The sequence below is a fragment of the Caloenas nicobarica genome, chromosome 3, assembly GCF_036013445.1.
Source record: "Caloenas nicobarica isolate bCalNic1 chromosome 3, bCalNic1.hap1, whole genome shotgun sequence".
In the NCBI taxonomy this organism is placed as follows: Eukaryota; Metazoa; Chordata; class Aves; order Columbiformes; family Columbidae; genus Caloenas; species Caloenas nicobarica.
Genome location: NC_088247.1, coordinates 1318310 through 1339696, shown reverse-complemented (window position 1 = coordinate 1339696; position 21387 = coordinate 1318310). Strand labels below are relative to the sequence as shown.

The 21387-nt window shown below is 51.8% G+C and overlaps 1 protein-coding gene across 3 annotated transcripts; it reads left to right on the top strand.

Moving 5' to 3' along the window:
• The first annotated feature begins 4749 nt into the window (after nucleotides 1-4749).
• LOC135986823 (interferon-induced very large GTPase 1-like) lies at nucleotides 4750-19460 on the top strand. 3 transcript variants are annotated; one of them, XM_065631278.1, is made up of 3 exons: nucleotides 4772-4791; nucleotides 10092-10617; nucleotides 11228-19460. In XM_065631278.1, exon 3 carries the CDS (start codon nucleotides 11230-11232, stop codon nucleotides 18505-18507), a length of 7278 nt encoding a protein of 2425 aa, XP_065487350.1. In that variant the 5' UTR covers nucleotides 4772-4791; nucleotides 10092-10617; nucleotides 11228-11229; the 3' UTR covers nucleotides 18508-19460. The 3 variants fall into 3 exon arrangements, with proteins under 3 accessions (XP_065487347.1, XP_065487350.1, XP_065487349.1); XM_065631277.1 differs by lacking the exon at nucleotides 4772-4791 and adding an exon at nucleotides 6333-6420; XM_065631275.1 differs by lacking the exon at nucleotides 10092-10617 and having other exon boundaries at nucleotides 4750-4791.
• Nucleotides 19461-21387: the final 1927 nt, after the last annotated feature.

Here is a 21387-nt window from a genome sequence, read left to right as displayed (position 1 = left end):
AACAGGACCTTATTTATTTATTTATTTATTTATTAATTTAGTATCTCAGTTTCCTGAGACCACTACCTTGGATCTAATCTGAAGGGCTGGAGGAGGTTGTTAGGAGGGAGGCTGGGCTGCTGTCACCGTGATTGTAGAATTATAGAATCTCCAAATCCCAGGTTGGAAGAGACCTTGAGGATCATCTGGTCCAACCTTTCTTGGCAAAGCCCCATCTAGACAAGCTGGCCCAGCACTCCATCCAGCTGGATCTTCAAAGTGTCCAATGTTGGGGAATCCACCACTTCCCTGGGGAGATTATTCCAATGGCTGATTGTTCACATTGGAAATAATTTCCCTCTAGTGTCCAACTGTAATCTCCCCAGAGTAACTTGTACCTGTTGCCCCTTGGCTTTTCCACTCCTTGTACAAAGGGAATCTCCATCTGCTTTGTAGCTGCCCTTGAGTACTGGAACGTGGTGATGATGGTGGTGATGAGGACAAAGAGATGTCTCCTGGGTGTGATTTACCTCCTTCTGGAGTGACCATTTGAATGAATTCGTGGGACTCCTGCCCCAAAAAGCGACTCTCATGAGGATCTTCCCCCTGCACAGATTGCGGTGCTGGGGATGGATCCTGCTCCATGCTGCCATGACATTCCCACCACCCTCATTCCTTGGCTGTGGATCCCTTTCCATGGGGTGGAGACGCTCCAGAGCAGCAGGGTCCCCCCTTTGCAGAGCCAGAAACAGCCCCGAGGGTGAACTGGAATTACAATCTCCTGTATCTCAAAGCTTCGCTTCTGCTATTGACTGTGCTAGATTTGCACCATGATTGTTCCAAGGGATAAATATTATAAGTTTTACTATGTTTAACGAGTTGGGAAATATTTGTACTTCATGGCAAGTTTTATTTTTTGCCTCCATCATCTGCCTCTCTTCAATTTTCTTCCTTTCTCCAAAAATCTGCTCATAAAATTGTAGCTCTGCACATGCAGGGAAAACAGGTACTCTATGAAAGAGACAGAAGAAATGCACTGATTTGCTCCATATATGTTTCTAATGTTGTTAGAGAAAACAGGAATTGGGGGAAGCTGAACCTAAACTCTTAAAATTCCTTAAGCAGAGTTCTGGGGTCCCACAGTGCATTTCCAAGTATTTCACCCCAAAATATCTGCAAATTGCATGAACAATGCCAAATTCAAAAAATGCATCTGTCTAGTACAGTCATTTATGGAGAACACTGTATTTGTGTGGGTCTTGATAAACTCTTCCACAGAGTTCAAGGATCATCTGGATGATGCTCTTTTATGCATTAGTTTTAGGTAGTCCTGCGAGGAGCAGGGACTTGGACTCGATCCTTATGCATCCCTTCCAACTTGAGATATTCTACGATTCTGTGATGTGGCCCATTGTCTTGTACCCACTCAACAGGCTCCTCCCAAGAGGGGCTTATCCTGGATCTGCAGAAAACCCCCTTCCAGCCCGCAGGAATTTGGGGTGCTGTCCCTGACCCCTTGCAGCTCTCTCCCTCCTCCCAGCACAAATCTCATATTTATTCCCGCAGCATCCCCGGTGCGGAGCGAGCGGGAGGCAGCCGGAGTCTCGCCGCGCGTCTGCCATGGATCATTGCAGATGAGCACTTTGCATTTTGGGAGGGCTATAAAACGCTCCAGCCAGCCTTTCCCCAGTCTGCCTCTGCAGTCATTACCTGCCCCGCAGACAATAAAGAAGACACAACCGTGTGTGTTCCTGTAATATTAGCAGGAGCAGCAACCTGCTTCGGTTTCTGATGCAGATGACCCGGCACCAAGCACACCAGCACCATCAGGGACCAGCTCTGGTTTGCCTTCCTACAACTGGATTTTGCACAGAGCTGCGGGTGGGGGGCAGAAAGGGATTTTTTTTTCACACTGGGAGACAGAAAACAAACAGTTTTTTTATTACGGATCATCTGTTTTATGGAAGTATATAACAGCCCTGCTTGCTCTGTGCCGCTGGCTGGCTGAATATGCAATAAAACACATTTCCAGTCCAAACAAGCTCCAGTCTAAACACGGAAAAGTGGGGAAAAGCCAATATCACTGGTGCGGGGGGGTGGAGCATGGAAAGATTAAACAAGTTGTCAAGATGGTAAAGAGCATCGGATCGATCCCGTAAACATCCACTCGCCCACTTCTGTAGCTGGAAAAACACACCAGGACAGGAGCTGGTGACATCCTGGGTTAACCTTTACCTGATTAAATGGTCCCTGATGGCCGGGCTGGTGGCAAGGGGGGACCCCACTGTCAGGAGGGGTCTGACATGGGACCTGGGAGCAGATGAGGTGGGGAAGGGGCAGTGATGGGCAGAGGGAGACATGGTTCTCCAGATGCAGAGCAGGAGAGGGCTTGCTCGGAGCTAAGCTGGGTCTGGACAAAATCAACTTGCATTTGGAAAACACTGAGCCTGACTTAATTAATGGGACACGCTGGAGGGTGGGAAGAGGGCAGTAAAGAAGCATGTCATTTATTCCTGACATCTCTGCTATGGTGGATCTGAGAATCACCAAATCATAGAATAATTTGGGTTGATGGGACCGTTAAAGCTCCCCCAGTGCCCCCCCTGCCATGAGCAGGGACATCTGCACCAGCTCAGGTTGCTCAGAGCCCCGTCCAGCCTGGCCTGGGATGTCTCCAGGGATGGTTCAGCCACCACCTCTCTGGCCAACCTGGGCCAGGCTCTCACCACCCTTCATTGCAAACAATTTCTTCCTCATGTCTGACCTGTCCTTCCCCTGCCAGGAGGGACTCTGTCCCTGATCCAGTTCTGCCACCCAGGCAGGACTCACCCTGTTATTCCCACCTTGTCCTTTCCCTGTCACTCGCCCCAGTCCCGTGTTGGGAGCAGGGGGGATGCCCGAGTGCAGGTCCCATACAAGCAGCCGCGGTCCCTGTGTGTCTCATCCTCCTGCCATGCCAAGGAAAACCCCTGGTTCCACAGTCCCAATCAGCCAGGGGGGCGATACGTGAAAGTGAGGCAGGGAAAGCAGTGGCACCAGCGTGGGATGAAACATGAGCGGAGATGCAGAGAGCTAAATTTGGTGTCTGTGCAAGCAGCCAGCTCGGAAACGAGCCCAAAGAACTGAGTGGGTTCCATAACTTGCCCAGCTGCAAGTGGAGCAGTTTGTGAGCTGCTGGTGCCCTCTAAAGGGAGAAGAAAAGGGAAAACTCCCCAACCGCAGCAGGACAAACACTCTGCTGCAAGACACGTCTTCTGCTTTGGAAACAAGGCGTGCATTTCGGGGGCTCCTTCCACCAGCAGCACCCCCCCAGCAGCCTGGTCTCGTCCCTGCCTGTGAGATGCTGGGGCTGCAAAGATCATTATGATTGTTTCTCCTGGGTGGTGCTTGGCTCAGCTGTCACTGTGTTTCCCAGAAATCACAGCCCTTCTTGGAGAGGGCTCAGAACTGAAACTGCTCCTCAGGCTGACGTGCTTCCAGACAAAACCCCTCAATTCTGTCTTTTCAGGTCAAGAATTTTATACTTCTATGGTTTAACCTGAGCTAGTGATATAACCACAATAGCCGCTCACTCACTCCCCACCCCACCCCGAATAGGGGAGGGAATCAAAAGCGAAGGGAGAAACTTGGATTGAGATAAACACAGTTTAATAAAATAACAAAATAACACCAATATACTACTACCACTAGTATATAAGTTAGAGATAGAATATAAAAGAAGCTCAATGCAATTCCTCAGGAACTCCGTCCATACCGAGCAGCCAGTCCTAGGGAGCAGCATCCAGGTCCCGAACAGCTGAGAGATAACAGAGAAAAAGGTAGGAAGGAAGAGATGCCTCTGCAGAATAGCAGAAGGGCAAAAGGCTGAAAGCCCCAAACAGAACTCCCCAGAACAGGTCTTCATCCTGGCTCTGAAAAAAAAGCCAAAAATCCGACCAAACCAAAAAACCACAACAAAACAAGCCAGCAGATCTCAACTCTCCTAAAATACAAAGCATGACACTAACGGCATGACCTCATGAGGTTCAACAAGGCCAAGTGCAAGGTCCTGCCCCTGGGTCGGGGCAACCCCGGTATCGGTCCAGGCTGGGGCTGGAGGGATGGAGAGCAGCCCCAGGAGAAGGACTTGGGTGCTGGGGTGAGACATTGGATGTGACCCGGCCATGTGCGCTGGCAGCCCAGAAACCACCAGTGTCCTGGGCTGCGTCCCCAGCCGCGTGAGCAGCAGGTTTGGGGGGATCCTGCCCCTCTGCTCCTGTAGTGACAAGACAAGTCATGATGTTCTTAAACTGAAAGAGAGGAGATTCAGACTAGATATAAGGAAGAAATTCTTCACCCTGATTGTGACAAAACACTGGCCCAAGTTGCCCAGAGAGGTGGTGGATGCCCCATCCCTGGAGACATCCCAGGCCAGGCTGGACGGGGCTCTGAGCAACCTGAGCTGGTGCAGATGTCCCTGCCCATGGCAGGGGGGGCACTGGGGGACCTGGGAAGGTCCCTTCCCACCCAAACCATCCTGTGAGTTGCTGATTTGGGGTTATGAGGAGCAGGTCAGGGGCATTTCCATCAAAGACCCCCAAGTGCTGCCCAGCCCCTGCTGCCTTTTGCCCCAGTTGCAGGCAGCAGCTTTGCGAGGTTTCACTTCCATATTCTGCTACAGGAAATGGTGTGATTACCAGGAAGGCTGGAGCTCTCCTTGCTGCTTCCATAAAGAGGAAACCACAGCGCCCCCCGGGGAGTGGGGACTATAAATAGAGAGTTTGGGGGGGGGCTGGTATCAGCCGGGGAGCTGCCGAGCACCCGAGGGAGACGGTAGGACTCGGGGATGAGCTGTGGGAGGGGGAGCCGGGGGTCAGCACAGAGCAGGGGTCTCATTTGTCTTCTGCTTTGTAGTTCACACGTTTTCCTGTCGATTGAGAGATGCCAGGGAAGGACAAAAGGGGTTTTGGGCAGGAGGCGGGTGGTCTGTGCTGTGAGTGTGGCTGGAGGAAGCAGCCTTTGCTCGCCGGCCCGTTTGAGGAGCTGTGGGCAGCAGTGTGTGCTGCGGGGGCTGAACTGGGAGGGTGCGCCGGCCTGAAGCCCAGCCGTGCCGGGGGCCGGGAGCTCTGCACGCTCCTGCACCCTGCTGCCATTTGCTTCCCCGCTCTGGAGACAGGGCCGGGGCTGGGACGTGTCCGAGCGAGACTCAGGGCCAAGGGCAGGTGGGACGGCAGCCCGTGGGCTCGGGAGCTGAACGGATAGTTTGGGGAACATCATCGGTAAAAACCTCTTCTGTGGCGTGCTCTCTGTCAGCGTTAACGGGGGTGCAGAAGCAGTGGGTGCTGGGGTGCCGTCCTCGGGCTGGCAGCGCGGGCAGCTTGGGTGGTGTCTCTGCTGTGCCGCTCGTTAGAGAGCGTGGCAGCACTGGGGTAACGAGCAGCATTGTGCTAGAGGAGGAGGAAGGGGAGCTGCTGGTGGCTGCGGCGTTTCCCTTCCCAAGCAGCCGTCCCGCGCTGGGGCTCTGCTTCCCAGGGAGCGGCTGGACACCTGCCCGACCATGGGCAGTGGGGAACAAACACCCTACTTTGCTTTGTGAGCGTGCGCAGCCTTTGCTGCTTCCTCAGCTCTCCTTGTTCCGACCCAGGAGTGTTTCTTGCTTTTCCTTTTCCACTTCTCTCTCCTGTCACTGCTAAACTGAGGAAGTGTGGACTGGATGATCGGGTAGTGACGTGCACTGTGAACTGGCTGAAGGAAAGAAGCCAGAGAGTGGTGGTCAATGGGGCAGAGTCCAGTTGGAGGCCTGTATCTAGCAGAGTGCCTCAAGGGTCGGTACTGGGACCAGTACTATTAAATATATTCATCAATGACTTGGATGAGGGACTAGAGTGCACTGTCAGCAAGTTTGCTGATGGCACCAAACTGGGAGGAGTGGCTGACACTGGAAGGCTGTGCTGCCATCCAGAGACCTGGACAGGCTGGAGAGCTGGGCGGGGAGAAATTTAATGAAATATAACAAGGGCAAGTGTAGAGTCTTGTATCTGGGCAGGAACAACCCCAGGTTCCAGTATGAGTTGGGGAACGACCTATTGGAGAGCAGTGTAGGGGAAAAGGACGTGAGGGTCCTGGGGACAGCAGGGTGACCATGAGCCAGCGCTGGGCCCTTGTGGCCAGGAAGGGCAATGGGACCTGGGGGGGATTAGAAGGGGGTGGTCAGTAGGTCAGAGAGGTTCTCCTGCCCCTCTGCTCTGCCCTGGTGAGACCTCATCTGGAATATTGTGTCCAGTTCTGTGCCCCTCAGTTCCAGCAGGACAGGGAACTGCTGGAGAGAGTCCAGCGCAGCCACGAAGACGCTGAAGGGAGTGGAGCATCTCCCGTGTGAGGAAAGGCTGAGGAGCTGGGGCTCTGAGCTGGAGAAGAGGAGACTGAGGGGTGACCTCATTCATGGTGATCAATCTGGAAAGGGTGAGTGTCAGGAGGATGGATCCAGGCTCTTCTGGGTGACAATCAGTGATAGGACAAGGGGCAATGGGCATAAACCAGAACACAGGAGGTTCCACTTAAATATGAGAAGAAACTTCTTCCTAGTGAGGGTGCCAGAGCCTGGCCCAGGCTGCCCAGGGAGGTTGTGGAGTCTCCTTCTCTGCAGACATTCCAACCCGCCTGGACACCTTCCTGTGTAACCTCATCTGGGTGTTCCTGCTCCGGCGGGGGGATTGGGCTGGATGAGTTCTCGAGGTCCCTTCCAATCCCTGACATTCTGTGATTCTGTGATTCTGTCCCACTGGCAGGAGTGCACGAGCTGCTGGTGGGGACTTAGTCGCTGGTGGGGACCAACCCACCATGGTGTTTCTCCCCCTCTCTCTGGGGGCTGGAGCTTCAGCCACAGCAGCAGATGATCTGGCCAGTGGTGGGATGGGGCACGTGCTGCGCCATTGTCAGTGCTGTTCCCCCAAACTTTGCCTGGGCAGCCTGAGCCTGAGTGCAGAGCACAGACATTAACTGGGCAGCCTGAGTCCTCCTGCCTGGAGCTGGTGTCCAGGCTCTGCTCTCACAGATCAGCCGGCTCTGCATCCTTGTCATGTCCCACCCAGGGTTATGAGTGGGGGAGAGAAGTGACTCAGGTTCGTGGGTCCTCTTGGTTGGAAAACAGTGCACACAGTACTTAAGGTCTTTTGTTTTGCAGCTTGGCCCAAATGATATATGATTTGGTGGCAGAAGGATTTACATTATTTTAGGTTCAATTGGTAAACATAAAATGTTTGCAGCATATGTGGGGCTGTAAATCTTATGTTACTATGTTACTTATGAAAATGAAAGCAAAAAAGGTAGAAGTATGGGAAAGAAAGAAAGCAAGCAAGAAAGAAAAGAGAGAGAAAGATTTCAGCATCCTTATGGCTCCGTTTTATGTGTGTTGGAGTTCGCGGTCTCAGATCCAGAGATATGCGGCGTCCTCAGGTGTCTTGTTCGTGTTCATGTGGTGAGACTGGTGGGCAGAGTGGTCCTCGGGATAGCGGATGGGCACCGCCAGTGCTTATACAAGATTGGCCTTTGTAGCCCTCTGGGTTGCCCACTTGCATAATTTCTGGTCTTTTGTGGAAGTGTTATTGTGAAAGAGAGAAAAGTCTGGGGAGAAGGGGTGATTGCGAAAGATCAGCTTTTCCCTGTGTGCCATGCTGGGCGTATCAGAAGGAGGAGCTCTGTGCCCTCTGGCCTGTCTCCCACCTCCTGTATCGGCCAGCCAGCCTGGTCTGTGGCTCGTTAGCTTGTCGTTGATATGTAAATCGCAATTCACCCTACACTGAATTTACCATCTTCCTGTGGCACGATGAACTGGTTTTGCCACAATGTTTCATCCATTATCCTATCAGACTCTGATAATCCTTCAATCTGCTCTCCAGCCTTCCACATCTTCTTCTTCGTACCAGCACTACTGTGGCCAGCAGGCCCAGGGCCGCGACTGTCCCTGTGCTGGGCACTGGGGAGGCCGCATCCCAAATCCTGGGGTCAGTTTTGGGTTCGTCACGCCAAGAAAGGCCTTGAGGTGCTGGAGTGAGTTGAGAGAAGGGAACGGAGCTGGGGAAGGGGCTGGAGCACAAGGGTGATGGGAGCGGCTGAGGGAGCTGGGGGTTCAGCTGGAGAACAGGAGCTGAGGGGAGACCTTCTGATCTCTGACCTGCCTGAAAGGAGCTTGGAGCCAGGGGGGTCGGGCTCTGCTCCCCAGGAACAAGCGCCAGGACCAGAGGAAACGGCCTCAAGTTGCGCCAGGGGAGGCTGAGGTTGGATCTGGGGAACAATTTCTTCCCCAAAGGGCTGTGGGGCATTGGAACAGGCTGCCCAGGGCAATGGCGGAGTCACCATCCCTGGAGGGGTTGAACAGATGTGGGAATGAGGTTCTCAGGGACATGGGTTAGTGATGGACTTGGCAGCGTGAGGTTAATTGTTGGATTCAATGACTTTGAAGGTCTTTTCTAACCAGAAGCATTCTGTGATTCTCCCCTTGAGAAAGCAGGAGTGTGCCCTGCTCCCTCGCTTGCTGGTGGCTGCCTCTGGTGCCAGTAGGACCAGTATTCCATAAGTTAGCAGGTAGGATGGCACTGGGAGAGGATCCATGTACTGGGGAATCCTTTTGAAATTACTGTCAGATTGAGCTTTGACTTATGTCCAGGCTTGCTCTTCCTCCCCGTGACGCTCTGTGGTGCACAAGCGTTCAGCCCTGTCCAAGAGTCACTCCTGGGCACCTTTAGCTGTGTGCAGAAGAGACTCTGCATCAGGAGATTCGTACTTTGCATCTGTCCCTGGGCTAATGTACACAATGGGTATGTGGGTTTAGGATGTTCCGGTTTAATCCCACAGGCAGCTCAACACCACACGGCCGTTCCCTTGCTCTCCTTTCTGCATGGAATGGGGGAGAGAATTTGGGACAAAAGGGTAAACCTTGTGGATTGAGATAAAGACAGTTGAATAGGACAGAAAGCAGAAGAAAGTAATAATTATGATAATAATAATAATATAGAACGTACAGAACAAGTGATGCACAATGCAATCGCTCACCACCCACCGATTGATGCCCAACCCTTCCCTGAGAAATGAGCCTACCAGCTTTCACCTAGTTGACACGCTGAGCATGACGTCACATGGTGTGGAATATCCGTTGGGTCATTTGGGGTCAGCCGGGGTCAGCTGTCCCAGCTGTGTCCCCTCCCCGCTTCTTGTGTACCTGTTTGCTGGTGGGGTGATGTGAGGAGCAGGAAAGGCCTTGACTCTGTGTGAGCCCTGCTCAGCAGAGACTAAAACATCCCAGTGTTATCAAGATTATTCTCATCCTAAATCCAAACCACAGCACTACACCAGCTGTTAAGACAAAAATTAACTCTGTCCTAGTGAAAACCAGCACAAGGTCCCAGGTGAAACCCTCGTCTGGTGAGCACCCCAAAAAGGCTCTGATGAGTCTTTGCTGGCTGGGAGTCATCACTGGTGGTGAATCACAGAATCACAGAATGTTAGGGATTGGAAGCGACCTCAAAAGATCATCTAGTCCAATCCCCCTGCCGGAGCAGGAACACCCAGATGAGGTTACACAGGAAGGTGTCCAGGCGGGTTTTGAACGTCTCCAGAGAAGGAGAATCCACAACCTCCCTGGGCAGCCTGTTCCAGTGTTGCGTCACCCTGACTGTGAAGAAGTTTCTTCTCAAATTGAAGTGGAACCTCTTGTGTTCCAGCTTGAACCCATTACCCCTTGTCTTACTGCTGGTTGTCACCGAGAAAGGGGACGGGGTGGCCTCCACTGCTTCCTGGAGTGAATCCTCCCCGTGGATGGGTTCCCATTGTTAAAGAAATGCTCTTAACCCCAGGTTTCCTGTAGCAGAGTCTCAGTCGTCTGTGCTTTAAAAAATAATTTAATCAAAAGATGATTAAAAAAAATAAATGGAACGCTACAGCAAAAAACCAGTCTGGACTGGGTGCCTGTCGAGGGGAGGGACCCCGAAACAAAAGAGGTTTGGGCTTTTCAACAGTCACAATCTCTGCACCTGCTCTTCACGTGTCCTTCACAAGCTGTCCGTGCACCTTTTGGTCCAATGGTAGTTCTGGGTCTGGGGCTTCTGTGTTTCTTATTGGATTCTGTTTCTCTGCAGCTTTTTACTCTTCTTACCTTGACGGTTTGCAGCCTCTGCTGACAGAGTTTCCTCTTTATATCCTGGTCCTGGTCTTCACAGTTCCACCACCAAGTGAACAGGTCATGACAGGTTCACAACATGTTGCCTGGAATTCCAGCAAGCCTGGCCACTCGTGCTCAGTTTGCCTACTCGTGTTAAAAGACATTATTCAAACAAAAGAACAGAGCTAAGAGAATCAAATACAATTTAGGAGTTAGTTTGATTAACCTCGTTCTGCAACAGCCACCTCCACCAGTCAAGGACCTTTCCAGTGCATATGGGAAAATAAGTGAAGGGGAGATGAGAAACAAAACCACACAGGGACACAAACGGGACAGATGGGGGTCCCACAGACAAGACCCAAAGTCTCCAGTCACAGATGAGGGGCCAAGAGGATGCTCCAGGCACAGCTCTGGACAGGGACAACTTGGATTTTTCCCATCCGCCGGGGTGGGAACGATGTGTGTCCTGAGAACCCGCTCCTGGGGGAACGGGCGTGAGTGAGGTGAGTGAGGAGCTCCGCGCCGGCAGCGGGAACGGGACCGCAGGGCACAGCCCGTGTGCCCGGGGCCGGGTGTTCGGGGCAGTGTGTCCTGCGAGTGTGGGGAGCCCGTGAGACGAGTGCGTGAGCGTGTGGCTCTGCTGGCCAGCAGCAAGCTGGGCCAGCCAGCCAGGAGGAGACCCGTGGGGCTGGTGAGAGGGTGCGCGATGCAGGCAGCGCCGTGGGGTGGGCAGAGGGGCTGTGCTGGTGCTCGAAGGCTCCAGGGCTGCTCCGGCTGTCTGGACCCACGTATTCATGAGTCCTGCTGGGTACGTGTGGGGGCTGCTGAAGGCGGCACCTTGCCCATGGCACATTGTGTGGCCAAGTCTGTGTGTGCGTGTGTTGTCTCTGGGATACACACTCAGCTCCATTACGGGTTGAACCTGCAAATGGGAAAGCAGCAGGAACATGCATAGTCTGGGGATGGGGACCCCCAGGTCTTGGGGTGCCCCCGGCTGGGCTCCAGCAGCCGGGTAGGAGGAATCCCCTGGGCCTGCAGCTGGAGAGCCCTCTTGTAAGAGGCCATGGCCTCTCATAACATACCTTAAAGACAGTCTGTTTTCCTCTTCCACAGCCATGGCTTCACAGGAGGACACACACAAAGATGAGGAAAAGGCACGTCTTGCTAAAAATCCACTGGCAGAAGCATGTGAGGAGGAAGGACTGGATGCTGGATACTGGCTGCCCAAACTGTCGGAGATACTGGGAGTGAACTCCAGAGAAGCCCTGAAACATCTGCAGTATGAAGACTACCTTAAGCTGGAGTGCAAAGTACGGCAACCCTGGGAAGCAAAGGCGCTTGAAAAACTCCTGGAACTAACAGACAAAAAGGCAGCTTCTGAGAAGATGACGAGGGAGAGACAAGAAGAAGCCAAGCTGCTCCTGAAGGAGCTGAAAGAAATGCACGCCAGCCGCAGCCACAGCAAGGACGCTCTAAGACAGAAAGAGGAGGCTCTGTGGAAAGCCATGGAGATTCCCAAAGAGTACTGGGCCCCACCGGAGAAGTCAATGATGGAGGTGCTGGGGAACATCCAGAAGCAGCTGGAGCAGCAGGAGTCGTCAGTGGGCAGGGCTGAGAACATCTCGGACGTGGAGGTCCTGATGCGGGCGTCGGGGGGACTGGCCCTGCAGGGAATTTACAAAACCAGCAGAGCTGCAGATGTGCTGGCAAAGCGAGAGCAGCTCATCAGGGTTCCCAGTGGATTCAAGCTCGCTGGTCCGGAGCAAGGGTCGCTGCACGATAGGAAGGAATTCTCCTCCTCTGCAGCAGAAGCCGCTTTCACCAAGTCCATGGAGCAGCTGGGGTTCAGCTTCAGCGTTTCTGCCAAGGGTAGATTCTGGGGGTTTAATTTTGAAACGGGTGCAGATCACAGAAAGTCCTCACAGTCGGAGGACACCCATCAGTCCCACTCTGAGCAGAGCTACATTTGCAAAACCAAGTACCAGTACATCCCTCTGGCCTCCTGCTACTTCCAAAAGCATCAGCTTCACCTCTCGGATGGGGCGCTGCGGGAGCTGCAAAACTTCGAGCATCTTTTGAGCATCACTGAGGAAGCGGACCGGCCCGACATGCTGAAGAGCAGGTGTGGGAGCTTCTTCGAGAGGTTTGGGTCCCACGTAAACCAGGGTCCCCTCCACTTTGGGGGAATATTCTGGTGGAAAGCATCTACGGAAGGATTCAGAGCTGAGCATCGGGAAGAGATGAAGCAACAGGTATCTGAAGCACTCGATTCCTATGTTGGGGCCAGTTACGGCATCTTCGGTGGCAGTGTGGGTGTCTCAAAATCCAGCTCACAGGCTTCTTGTGAGGGAAGAGACAGAGGAAATGTCCAGACAGATGTTCAGCTGTATGTGACCAACACAGGGGGCCCATCAGAGACGGATTCTCTTGCTCAGTGGAAAGCGGGACTTGAAAGTAACAAGAGAACCTGGTCTGTTATCGACCGAGGGTTTCAGCTCATCCCGGTGTGGGATATAATCCTGTCCAATCACAGCAGTGATTTTAAGTCCAGCTATCAAGTGAGCAGCAGCCTCAGGGCCGCGTACGAAGCGCTGACGAATCTCCGTGTCGGCACCATGTTTGGGGAGGAACTGGTCAGTGCGGTGGACGAGGCCAGAGCGTTCATGGAGCACGTGAAGGCCTGGGAGGTGACGGGGGATGAAAGCAAACTGCTCATGCTGATAGATTTCAAACGGAGTCTGAACGAAAAAACCAAAAGCCACAGTGTCTGGATCAACGTGTGCCTGTCGGACAAAGCGCTGCAGGAGTTCCTGCTGAATACTGTTCAGTTTTGCCAGAAGTCACCTCCAGAAAACACCACCTACATCAAGTCTCTGTTGAGGTGCCTCCTGGATCCTCACAGCTATTCTGTCAAGGACTTCCCCAAGTCTTCCGTCATTATGCAATGGATCTTCCATACCGAGCACACGCTTCCTGAAACTGCCAGTGTGTCTGAGCCTGAAGATCTCACCAAGACACTGCTGCAAATGAAGGACCACATCCAGCAAGTCACCTACGCGCCAGAAACCTCTGCATCTGCCATTCATGAAGCCAAGATAAAAGCCACCGTGACTGCAAGCCTAGCTGTTTATTCCTTACTCCAGTTTCTCTGGGACAGGGCACAGAAAGACATGGAAGTGTTGGTGCTCTTAATTACAACCAGCACAGGATACCAGGTGGAAAGGGGCACTTTTCAGCCCCTCCTTGGATATCCAGAACTGAACTTCATGATAAATGAAATGGAAAATGGGCAGAAAGAGTATCTGAGTCTGAAGGAGCAGGATGTTTACAGAGCTCAGGCCTTCCTGCTGCTGACGGGCCTGACTGTAACACCCAACTACAAAGGGGTGTCCCCTGAGGAGAAGACTGAGCGTCTAGTTTTCATGGAAGATCACATGAAAACCTTATGGACCACAGAGGTAAAAACTCTCCTTGAAAAGCACAGTTCATGCAAAGATTGGGAGATGCTGGAAAGGGACTTGCGTTCCTTCATCGACGGGCACGTGGAAGACACGTGTGACAATCTGAAGAAACACAATATAACCAAAGACATGGAAGACATTTTTCAGAGAATAGAGCCTTCTAGTCAGTCCAAATCCAAATCCGACAGCAGCGAATCCAAAGCAAGTCAAGCCATTGCAAACCAAGAGTTCCTCCGCTTACTTAAGCGCCTTGGACTAGAAAGTCGCTATCCAAGAAAAATGGGGACAGAAGATTTCCATGTCATATACAAGACATCTTTATATGACAGCCAGCCCAGCAAGGACAATGAACTACCATTTTACTTCTTACAAAAGCTATTAACTGTGGATTATCGGGTGAGGTACCTGACTCGCAAGGACGAGAGCGACCCAGGACTCACACCTGTGCCAAAACCCGCAGAGCAAGAGCATGAACCCTTGGATTCCTTTGATGACTTTTTCATGGATTTGGAGAGAGAAGCCCCTGAATCTGCCAGTAGAGAGAGTCACGTGCACCCCATGGACCTCCAGATGGCCATTTTCCATTGCGCTGATGATTTCATGAGACAGTACATTGCAACAAAGCTTGCCTTCTGCCAGTTTGCACTGCCCCTCCTGGTCCCAAACCCGTGCACTTCACAGATAGAGTTCCCGCTCTGGTCCCTCAGCCAAATCAAAAGGAGCTGGAAAGAAGTCACGAAGTCAGGAGAGCAGGTCCGAAGTAACAGTTACAATAACAAACTCATGTATCAGGCCGAGACCCCCATCGTGTCCTTCCTACGGATCGGCAGTTCTCCCTGCTCTTCCAAGTCCCAGATCCTGAATGCTTTGCTGAACAAACAAAAACATGACACTTTTTTCCACCGACATTGCAAAGGCAGCACCCAAGCCTGTTTGCTGATGAAAGGTGTTGTGGAGATCTCCTGGTACTGTCCCCGGGGTAGTGATGATGACAGCTTTGACCGCTGTGTTGCTTTCTGTAACCTGCATGGAGACGCAAGGGATCACGAAGAACAGCTACAGTTTTTACAGGAGATATCTGCTGTGACCGTGGCTCTCATATCTGAGTCTGATCAGAGTGACAAGAAAGGGATGAAAATTTTACGTGAGCTGTGGAAGTCGCAAAGGCCTTTGGTTTGTCTTTTCACCAAAAAGGAGAATGTTGCAGCTGGCCAATCTAGCCAGAACATCAAAATTGGTATCAAGAACAGAAATGAAGCAGAATTAACGGGCAAGCTGACAAGAACAATCAGGGATCTCCTGGCAGGTTCTAACACACTTTTCAGCCTCCACGCCTGCCTGGACAAAGCTCGCAAGCGTGGGTTCTTGGTCGATGAAGATGCAGAGGCGTGTGTGACAGCCAAAGAAGAGGCAATGGCGCTGGTGAAGCTTCTGAAGAAAGAACGGTTGTTTGAGATCAAGTCCCGGCTACTGCCTCTTCAAGGAAAACTGTGGTACCAGTGGTGCAAAAGTGACAAAGAACTCACTCGCTTGCAGGAAAAGGGGAACAAGAGCATAGAGCATCATCGGAGCCAAATTGAATCAAAGAAGTTGGTGATAAGAAGAAAGCAACTAGAAGCGGCATCCCCCCTCAATGGTCTGATGAAATCAGTCCTTGTCTTTCTCCAGTCACAGCCAGCAGATACCAAGAAATACTTCCTGCAGTGGATGAAGGTCTTTATGGATGAGCTGTCCTCCGATCACCTTGACGACCTGAAGAGACAATATCATCAGTTATGGTCTCAAGTCCTGGCGATAAAGAAGAGCAATGAAAAAAATGATCTGAAACAACAGTTGGAGAGAGATTTAGAGGCCCTCTCCACTAAAATTAATGATTCATCCATTGGCCTTGAGCATATTTTGAGAGAGGTCGGGCAGATCTATGAAGCTCTGGAGTCAATGAACTCAAAGGATAAATATGTTGTCAAACTACCTGAAATTGCAGCTGATCTGATGGTTTCCGGGTATCCCATCGAGCTGATGGATGGTGATGCTTCTTACGTACCATTACGATGGGTCGGAGCAATCTTTGACAGATTAATTGAGAAGCTGGGGGACAAACGAGTATTTGTTCTTTCAGTGCTTGGCATCCAGAGCACAGGGAAGTCAACCCTGTTGAATGCCATGTTTGGTCTTCAGTTTAACGTCAGTGCAGGGAGATGCACCCGGGGAGCGTTCATGCAGCTAATTAAAGGGGACAAGGCGCTGCAACAGGATTTGGGCTTTGATTACATGCTTGTTGTTGACACAGAGGGACTCCGTGCCATAGAGGTGGCCAATAAACAGTCCCTCAATCATGACAACGAGCTGGCCACCTTTGTCATTGGCATCGGCAACATGACTCTGATCAATATCTTTGGAGAAAATCCTTCAGAAATGCAAGATGTCCTTCAGATTGCTGTGCAGGCTTTTCTGAGGATGAAGCAAGTAAAACTTTCTCCAGGCTGCCTGTTTGTGCACCAAAATGTGGGAGAAATAACTGCCAGGGAGCAGAACATGGAAGGACAAAGACGTCTGCAGGAAAAGCTGGATGAAATGACCCAGACAGCTGCCCAGCAGGAATTCTGTGATGTCTCCTCCTTCAGCGATGTCATCCGCTTTGACGTGAACACCCACATCCATTACTTTGCCCACCTGTGGGAAGGAAACCCCCCAATGGCACCACCCAATCCCACCTACAGCCAGAACGTGCAGGAATTAAAGAGCAAAATTCTCCAAGCAGCCGAGAAGGAGGCACAGGGCAGCATTTTGAGGCTCTCGGGCTTGAAAGTTCGAATTAGTGACCTCTGGAATGCTTTGCTGAATGAAAACTTTGTTTTCAGCTTCAAGAATTCAGTGGAGATTGCTGCCTACAAGAAACTGGAAACCGCATTTAGTCAGTGGGCCTGGCAGCTGAGGAGTCACTTCTTAGACCTGCAAATGAAGCTGGACAATAAAATTCGGAACGGGGACTTGCAGGAGGTCGGCAGAGAACACCTTGAAAATCAAGTGCAAGAGACAAGTGATGCCATTACTAAAGACATGGAAAAGTTTTTCAGTGAAGACAGAGACTGTGAGATTCTGGTCCAGTGGAAAGGCAACACGGAACTGAAGCTGAAAGACCTAAAAGAATCTCTTCTTCTTGAGACTAGAAAGAAGTGTCAGAACCTTATAGAACTAAAGAAGAGCCAGGGTAAACTGGAGGAAAGGAGGTCAGAATACGAAAATGAGCTCCTGGCAAGGAGCAGGCAGTTGGCTCTGCATCTGAAAGGCAAGAGCCTGAGTGAGAGAGAACTGAGAGACAACTTCATGTCTCTATGGGCAAAGTGGATTGCTGAAGTCTCCTCTGCTACTCCCCCTCCAGAACAGGTTGATATCGATGTGGAAATAGAAAATGTCCTTCTAGATCACTTCAAGGAGCCTCACGAACGAATCAGGAAATTTCCCAAAAATCCAGAGTTTCGTGTTGACTTGAAGAAACATGTCGCTATGAAAAGAAAATGGCTAGGACTCCGGACTGTGAGTTTGGATAATGCTGATGAGAACAGCATACACCGCATTACAGATAACATCATAGCGTGTGTGCTGGCAAACATTGATAAAAAGGAAAAGGAGAAAAGGGATTACAGTCCAAGTTTTATTCATGAAATACTAAATGAAGTAGAGAAAGGTATGGACTCTGTCCATAGAGATGCAAAATACAGTTTTAATAAAGATTACAGAATAGATTTATCACTGTATCTGTGCAGAATGGCAGCAGGAAGGTTTAAAGCCATGCACGAAGCGTTCCAAAGAGCAAACAATCCAGCCGTCTACCTGGAGAGCAAGAAAGAAGATTTCTTCACATGTTTCCAGATTTCCTGCCAAGGAGCCACTTCTGTCACAACATTTGCTGCTTTCCTGTGTGAAAAGATTGGCCCAGCTCTTCGCCAGGCGGTCTATGAGAGGACAGCTCTGGCCATAGCTCGAGACATGAAGGGTACAATCCCAGATTTCAATGGCAATAGATCCTCTCTGGAAGTTTGCATCCTGAGATACCTGGCAGAAGAAGAAAAGTTTGAGAAGTTCAAGGAGTACCTTCGTTTCCCAAGAGACTTTTTCCAGAGTTACATTAAGACACGTGTTGAGACCTACTGTTTAGACAAGAACAGGAGGCTGGAGAAGTTTTTAGATGACTCCCTTACTCGCTGCTATGAGAGCATCCAGTCAGCTGTTTCTGCGTCAACCAATGTTGTCAAAGACAGAAAAGACAGAAAAGACCAAATCTCTCTTTGGCTGGATGAATTTTGCAGGGCACTTGGAGAGATGCTGAGCTTGCCCAGAAGGGACCTGAAGGGCATTGAGCATCAGGAGGTAACAGACATAGAGTTCCTGAATAATGCCATGGCAGAAGCACTGGCTCCTCTGAACGATCAGCTCAGGGAAGAGTTTGCTAGAGCTGATATGAGCCGGTTTGAAAGGCAGCCCCACACGATCCTGGCTGAGCAGTTTGCAGGGTGCTGGGAGCAGTGTCCCTTCTGTGGGGCGGTTTGCACAAACACCATGCCGAATCACGATGGAGACCATCGGGTTGTCTACCATCGTCCAGAAGGTTTGAAGGGATGGTGGTGGCATCATACAGACAATCTGTCCATTGATATTTGTTCTAGTAGTGTTGCAAGTGACTGTTCATTTAGCACCGATGGACACAAATGGACCCCCTACAAGAGATACCGGGATGCAGGACGTCCTTATTCCTCTTGGAGCATTCCTCCCGATCCATCCATGCAAGCATACTGGAAATGGTTTGTGTGTCATTTCAGGACAGAGATAGAAGAACAATACAAAAAGAAATTTCATGGAAAAGGAGAAATCCCTGAGTCGTGGCAGAGAATTACAAAGCAGGAAGCGCTTGATGAACTGGAGAAGGTTTAGGCCAAGTCGATATGAAGAACCACAGCTGCTTTGCATTTTAGAAAAACATAATACAAGCCTGTCCACAAAATGTTGTTATAATGACGATGACCTCAAGCCACATTAAGAAAACTATATCTAGCTGCTCCCAAAGATGAGTGAAATAAGGTGTGCTACTCCTGCCATTGCTCAGAAATTCCCTTGCTTCGATATAAATTCAGAATCCTCTTCCCTTCTTGCCATAAATATTTACCTCCGCTGTGCCTTAGAGCAAAAGAGGAAAACCTTCCTGCAGCGAGCAGTCGTACGGCCAAGATTAAGTCCAAGAGCCAGACGAAGAGCAAAGGCAGCATTAGAAAGTACCAGTTTTATCAGCTGCTGCGAGAAAATAAGTGACACGGCAAAACGATAGTTTTCCTGCAGAGAGTACTTGTCGCACTTAAAGAAAGGGCTGTGGGACAGAATCATAGAATCCCAGAACGTCCTGAGTTGGAAGAGACCCACCAGGATCATGGAGTCCAACTCCTGTCCCTGCACAGGACACCCCCACAGTTCACACCGTGTGTCTAAGGGTTTATGAGCTATACTTCATGTGCTGGGGTTCCTACACAGGTGCCTGGACCTGGGGAGCTTTCCTCCAGCTCCCCGCCGGGACAGCAACTGCTCTTGCCGTTGGCTTTGCTGTTGAGCAAAAGCCTTTGTCTGACCAACGTGGAGAATTACGTTCCTCTGCAGCTTCCCCAGCAGCCATCGGCAGTGTGTGACGTGAGTGTTTGTGCTGCCAAGACAGGCTGGTGGCAACGGAGCCGCGGTCTGGAGAACGTGTAACCAGCTGGACTGCACCCGTGGGGTGGTCGGAGGCTTTTGCTGCTCAGTTCCTGCAACGCCGCTGCAAAGCCAAGGCCCGAGCCCTCCTGGAGAGCTGCCCAAAGTGGTGGTTCAGTGTAATCCCCCGTAGTCTTTGCTCATAAAGTAGTCGAGCTGGACAGGGCTGGTCTCTGTGTCCTCTGTTTTCAGGTGAGCCCCGGTTGTGTGTGACTTCAGCGTCTGGGCTGTGAAGACAGGCAGGTGGCAGCTGGGCCGTGGTCTGTGGAAAGGTGTGTGGAAGGAGCGTCTGCTCCTTTCAGGGTGTCTGCTCCAGGACCTTCTTCAGCGTCTCAAGGGATAATAAGAAGGGGAGGAAGCCACAAACAAGAACAGGGAGTTAGGCAGATCTGCCCCACAAATGAGAAGGGAGGCGGTGGTGGGAACCCAGCCTGGTCAGTCCCACTGATGGTGGGTGGGAGGCTGAGAAGGTTTATTCCAGCGAGGTTATCTGAGCGGGGAGCTGGTCAGCTGGGAAACTGAGGGAAAAAGGGGAACCAAACCCAAGGATCCCGACAAAGCGTCCATGGAGACAAGGGCAGGAACCAAACCTGGGCGTTGTGAGTGTGAGCTGCAAGGGCTGAGGGCCAGGGACCGGTGAGGCCTGTGGGTGTGTGAGTGGGTTTGGGGCAGGTACTGGAGTCAGACTGGGGCTCTGGGTGCCCCTGGCCTGTGGTGTGAGCTGCTGGAGTGAGGGGGGTCCCAGTGCAGCCACTGGAGTGAGGGGGGTCCCAGTGCAGCCACTGGAGTGAGGGGGGTCCCAGTCCAGCCACTGGAGTGAGGGGGGTCCCAGTCCAGCCACTGGAGTGAGGGGGGTCCCAGTCCAGCCACTGGAGTGAGGGGGGTCCCAGTAGAGCAACTGGGGCAAGTGATTGGGGTCCTAATGCAGCTACTGGAGTGACTGGGGTCCCAGTGCAGCAACTGGGGCAAGTGACTGGCGCTGAGGGAGGCGGGTGCCGGGCTGAGCACCGGCAGCTGGGGCAGGACCGTGGGTCACAGCCCACGTGCTGGTCCCGGCTGCTGGGGGGGAGCGAGTGTCTGTGTCCCCCAAACCGGGGGGCGTGGGGCGTGTGTGGAACCCACCAGCAAACTTCCAGCTGGACCAGCGGGCAAGTTGGGGGTCTCAGGTCCAGGCAGGGGTGTCAGGCGGGTGGAGGGTCCGTGTGGTGCCCTGGCCTGGCCCTGTGCCTTGAGCACTCTCTCAGGGCTCTTTTCTACCACGTGGACTGTGCAGCACTCACAAGCTTTAGGTAATCATCACAGAACAAACTGATAGAGGTGGAACCACAAATAACAACAATTTATTTTGCAGAACAGGTGTCCGTACCTTAGAAAAGGTTTGTATGTCACCGGAGTTGGCTCATGCTTATTCACAGAATAGAAACAGAGCCCAAGCGGAAGCAACACTACTCTAAAGGTCACCTAAAAGATTTTAGGGCTTGGGGAGGGGAAAGAATCACAGAATTATAAGAAAGCTTGGGTTGGATGAATCCTCCAAATTCCCCCAGTGCCCCCCTGCCATGAGCAGGGACATCTGCACCAGCTCAGGTTGCTCAGAGCCCCGTCCAGCCTGGCCTGGGATGTCTCCAGGGATGGTTCAGCCACCACCTCTCTGGCCAACCTGGGCCAGGCTCTCACCACCCTCAGCACAAACAATTTCTTCTTCACGTCCGGCCTGAATCTCCCTCCTTTAGTCTAAAATCATTATCGTTGTTGGCTCATGTCCAGTGTCTCACCCCAGCACCCAAGTCCTTCTCCTGGGGCTGCTCTCCATCCCTCCAGCCCCAGCCTGGACCGATACCGGGGTTGCCCCGACCCAGGGGCAGGACCTTGCACTTGGCCTTGTTGAACCTCATGATGTTCACATGGCCCCGCTTCTCCAGCTTGTCCAGGTCCCTCTGGATGGATCCCGTCCCTCAGGTGCGCCACCTGCACCGCTCACCTTGGTGTCACCCGCAGCCTTGCTGAGGATGCACTCTGCCCCACTGTCTGTGTTACTGGTGAAGACGTTAAACACTGCTGGTCCCAGCACAGACC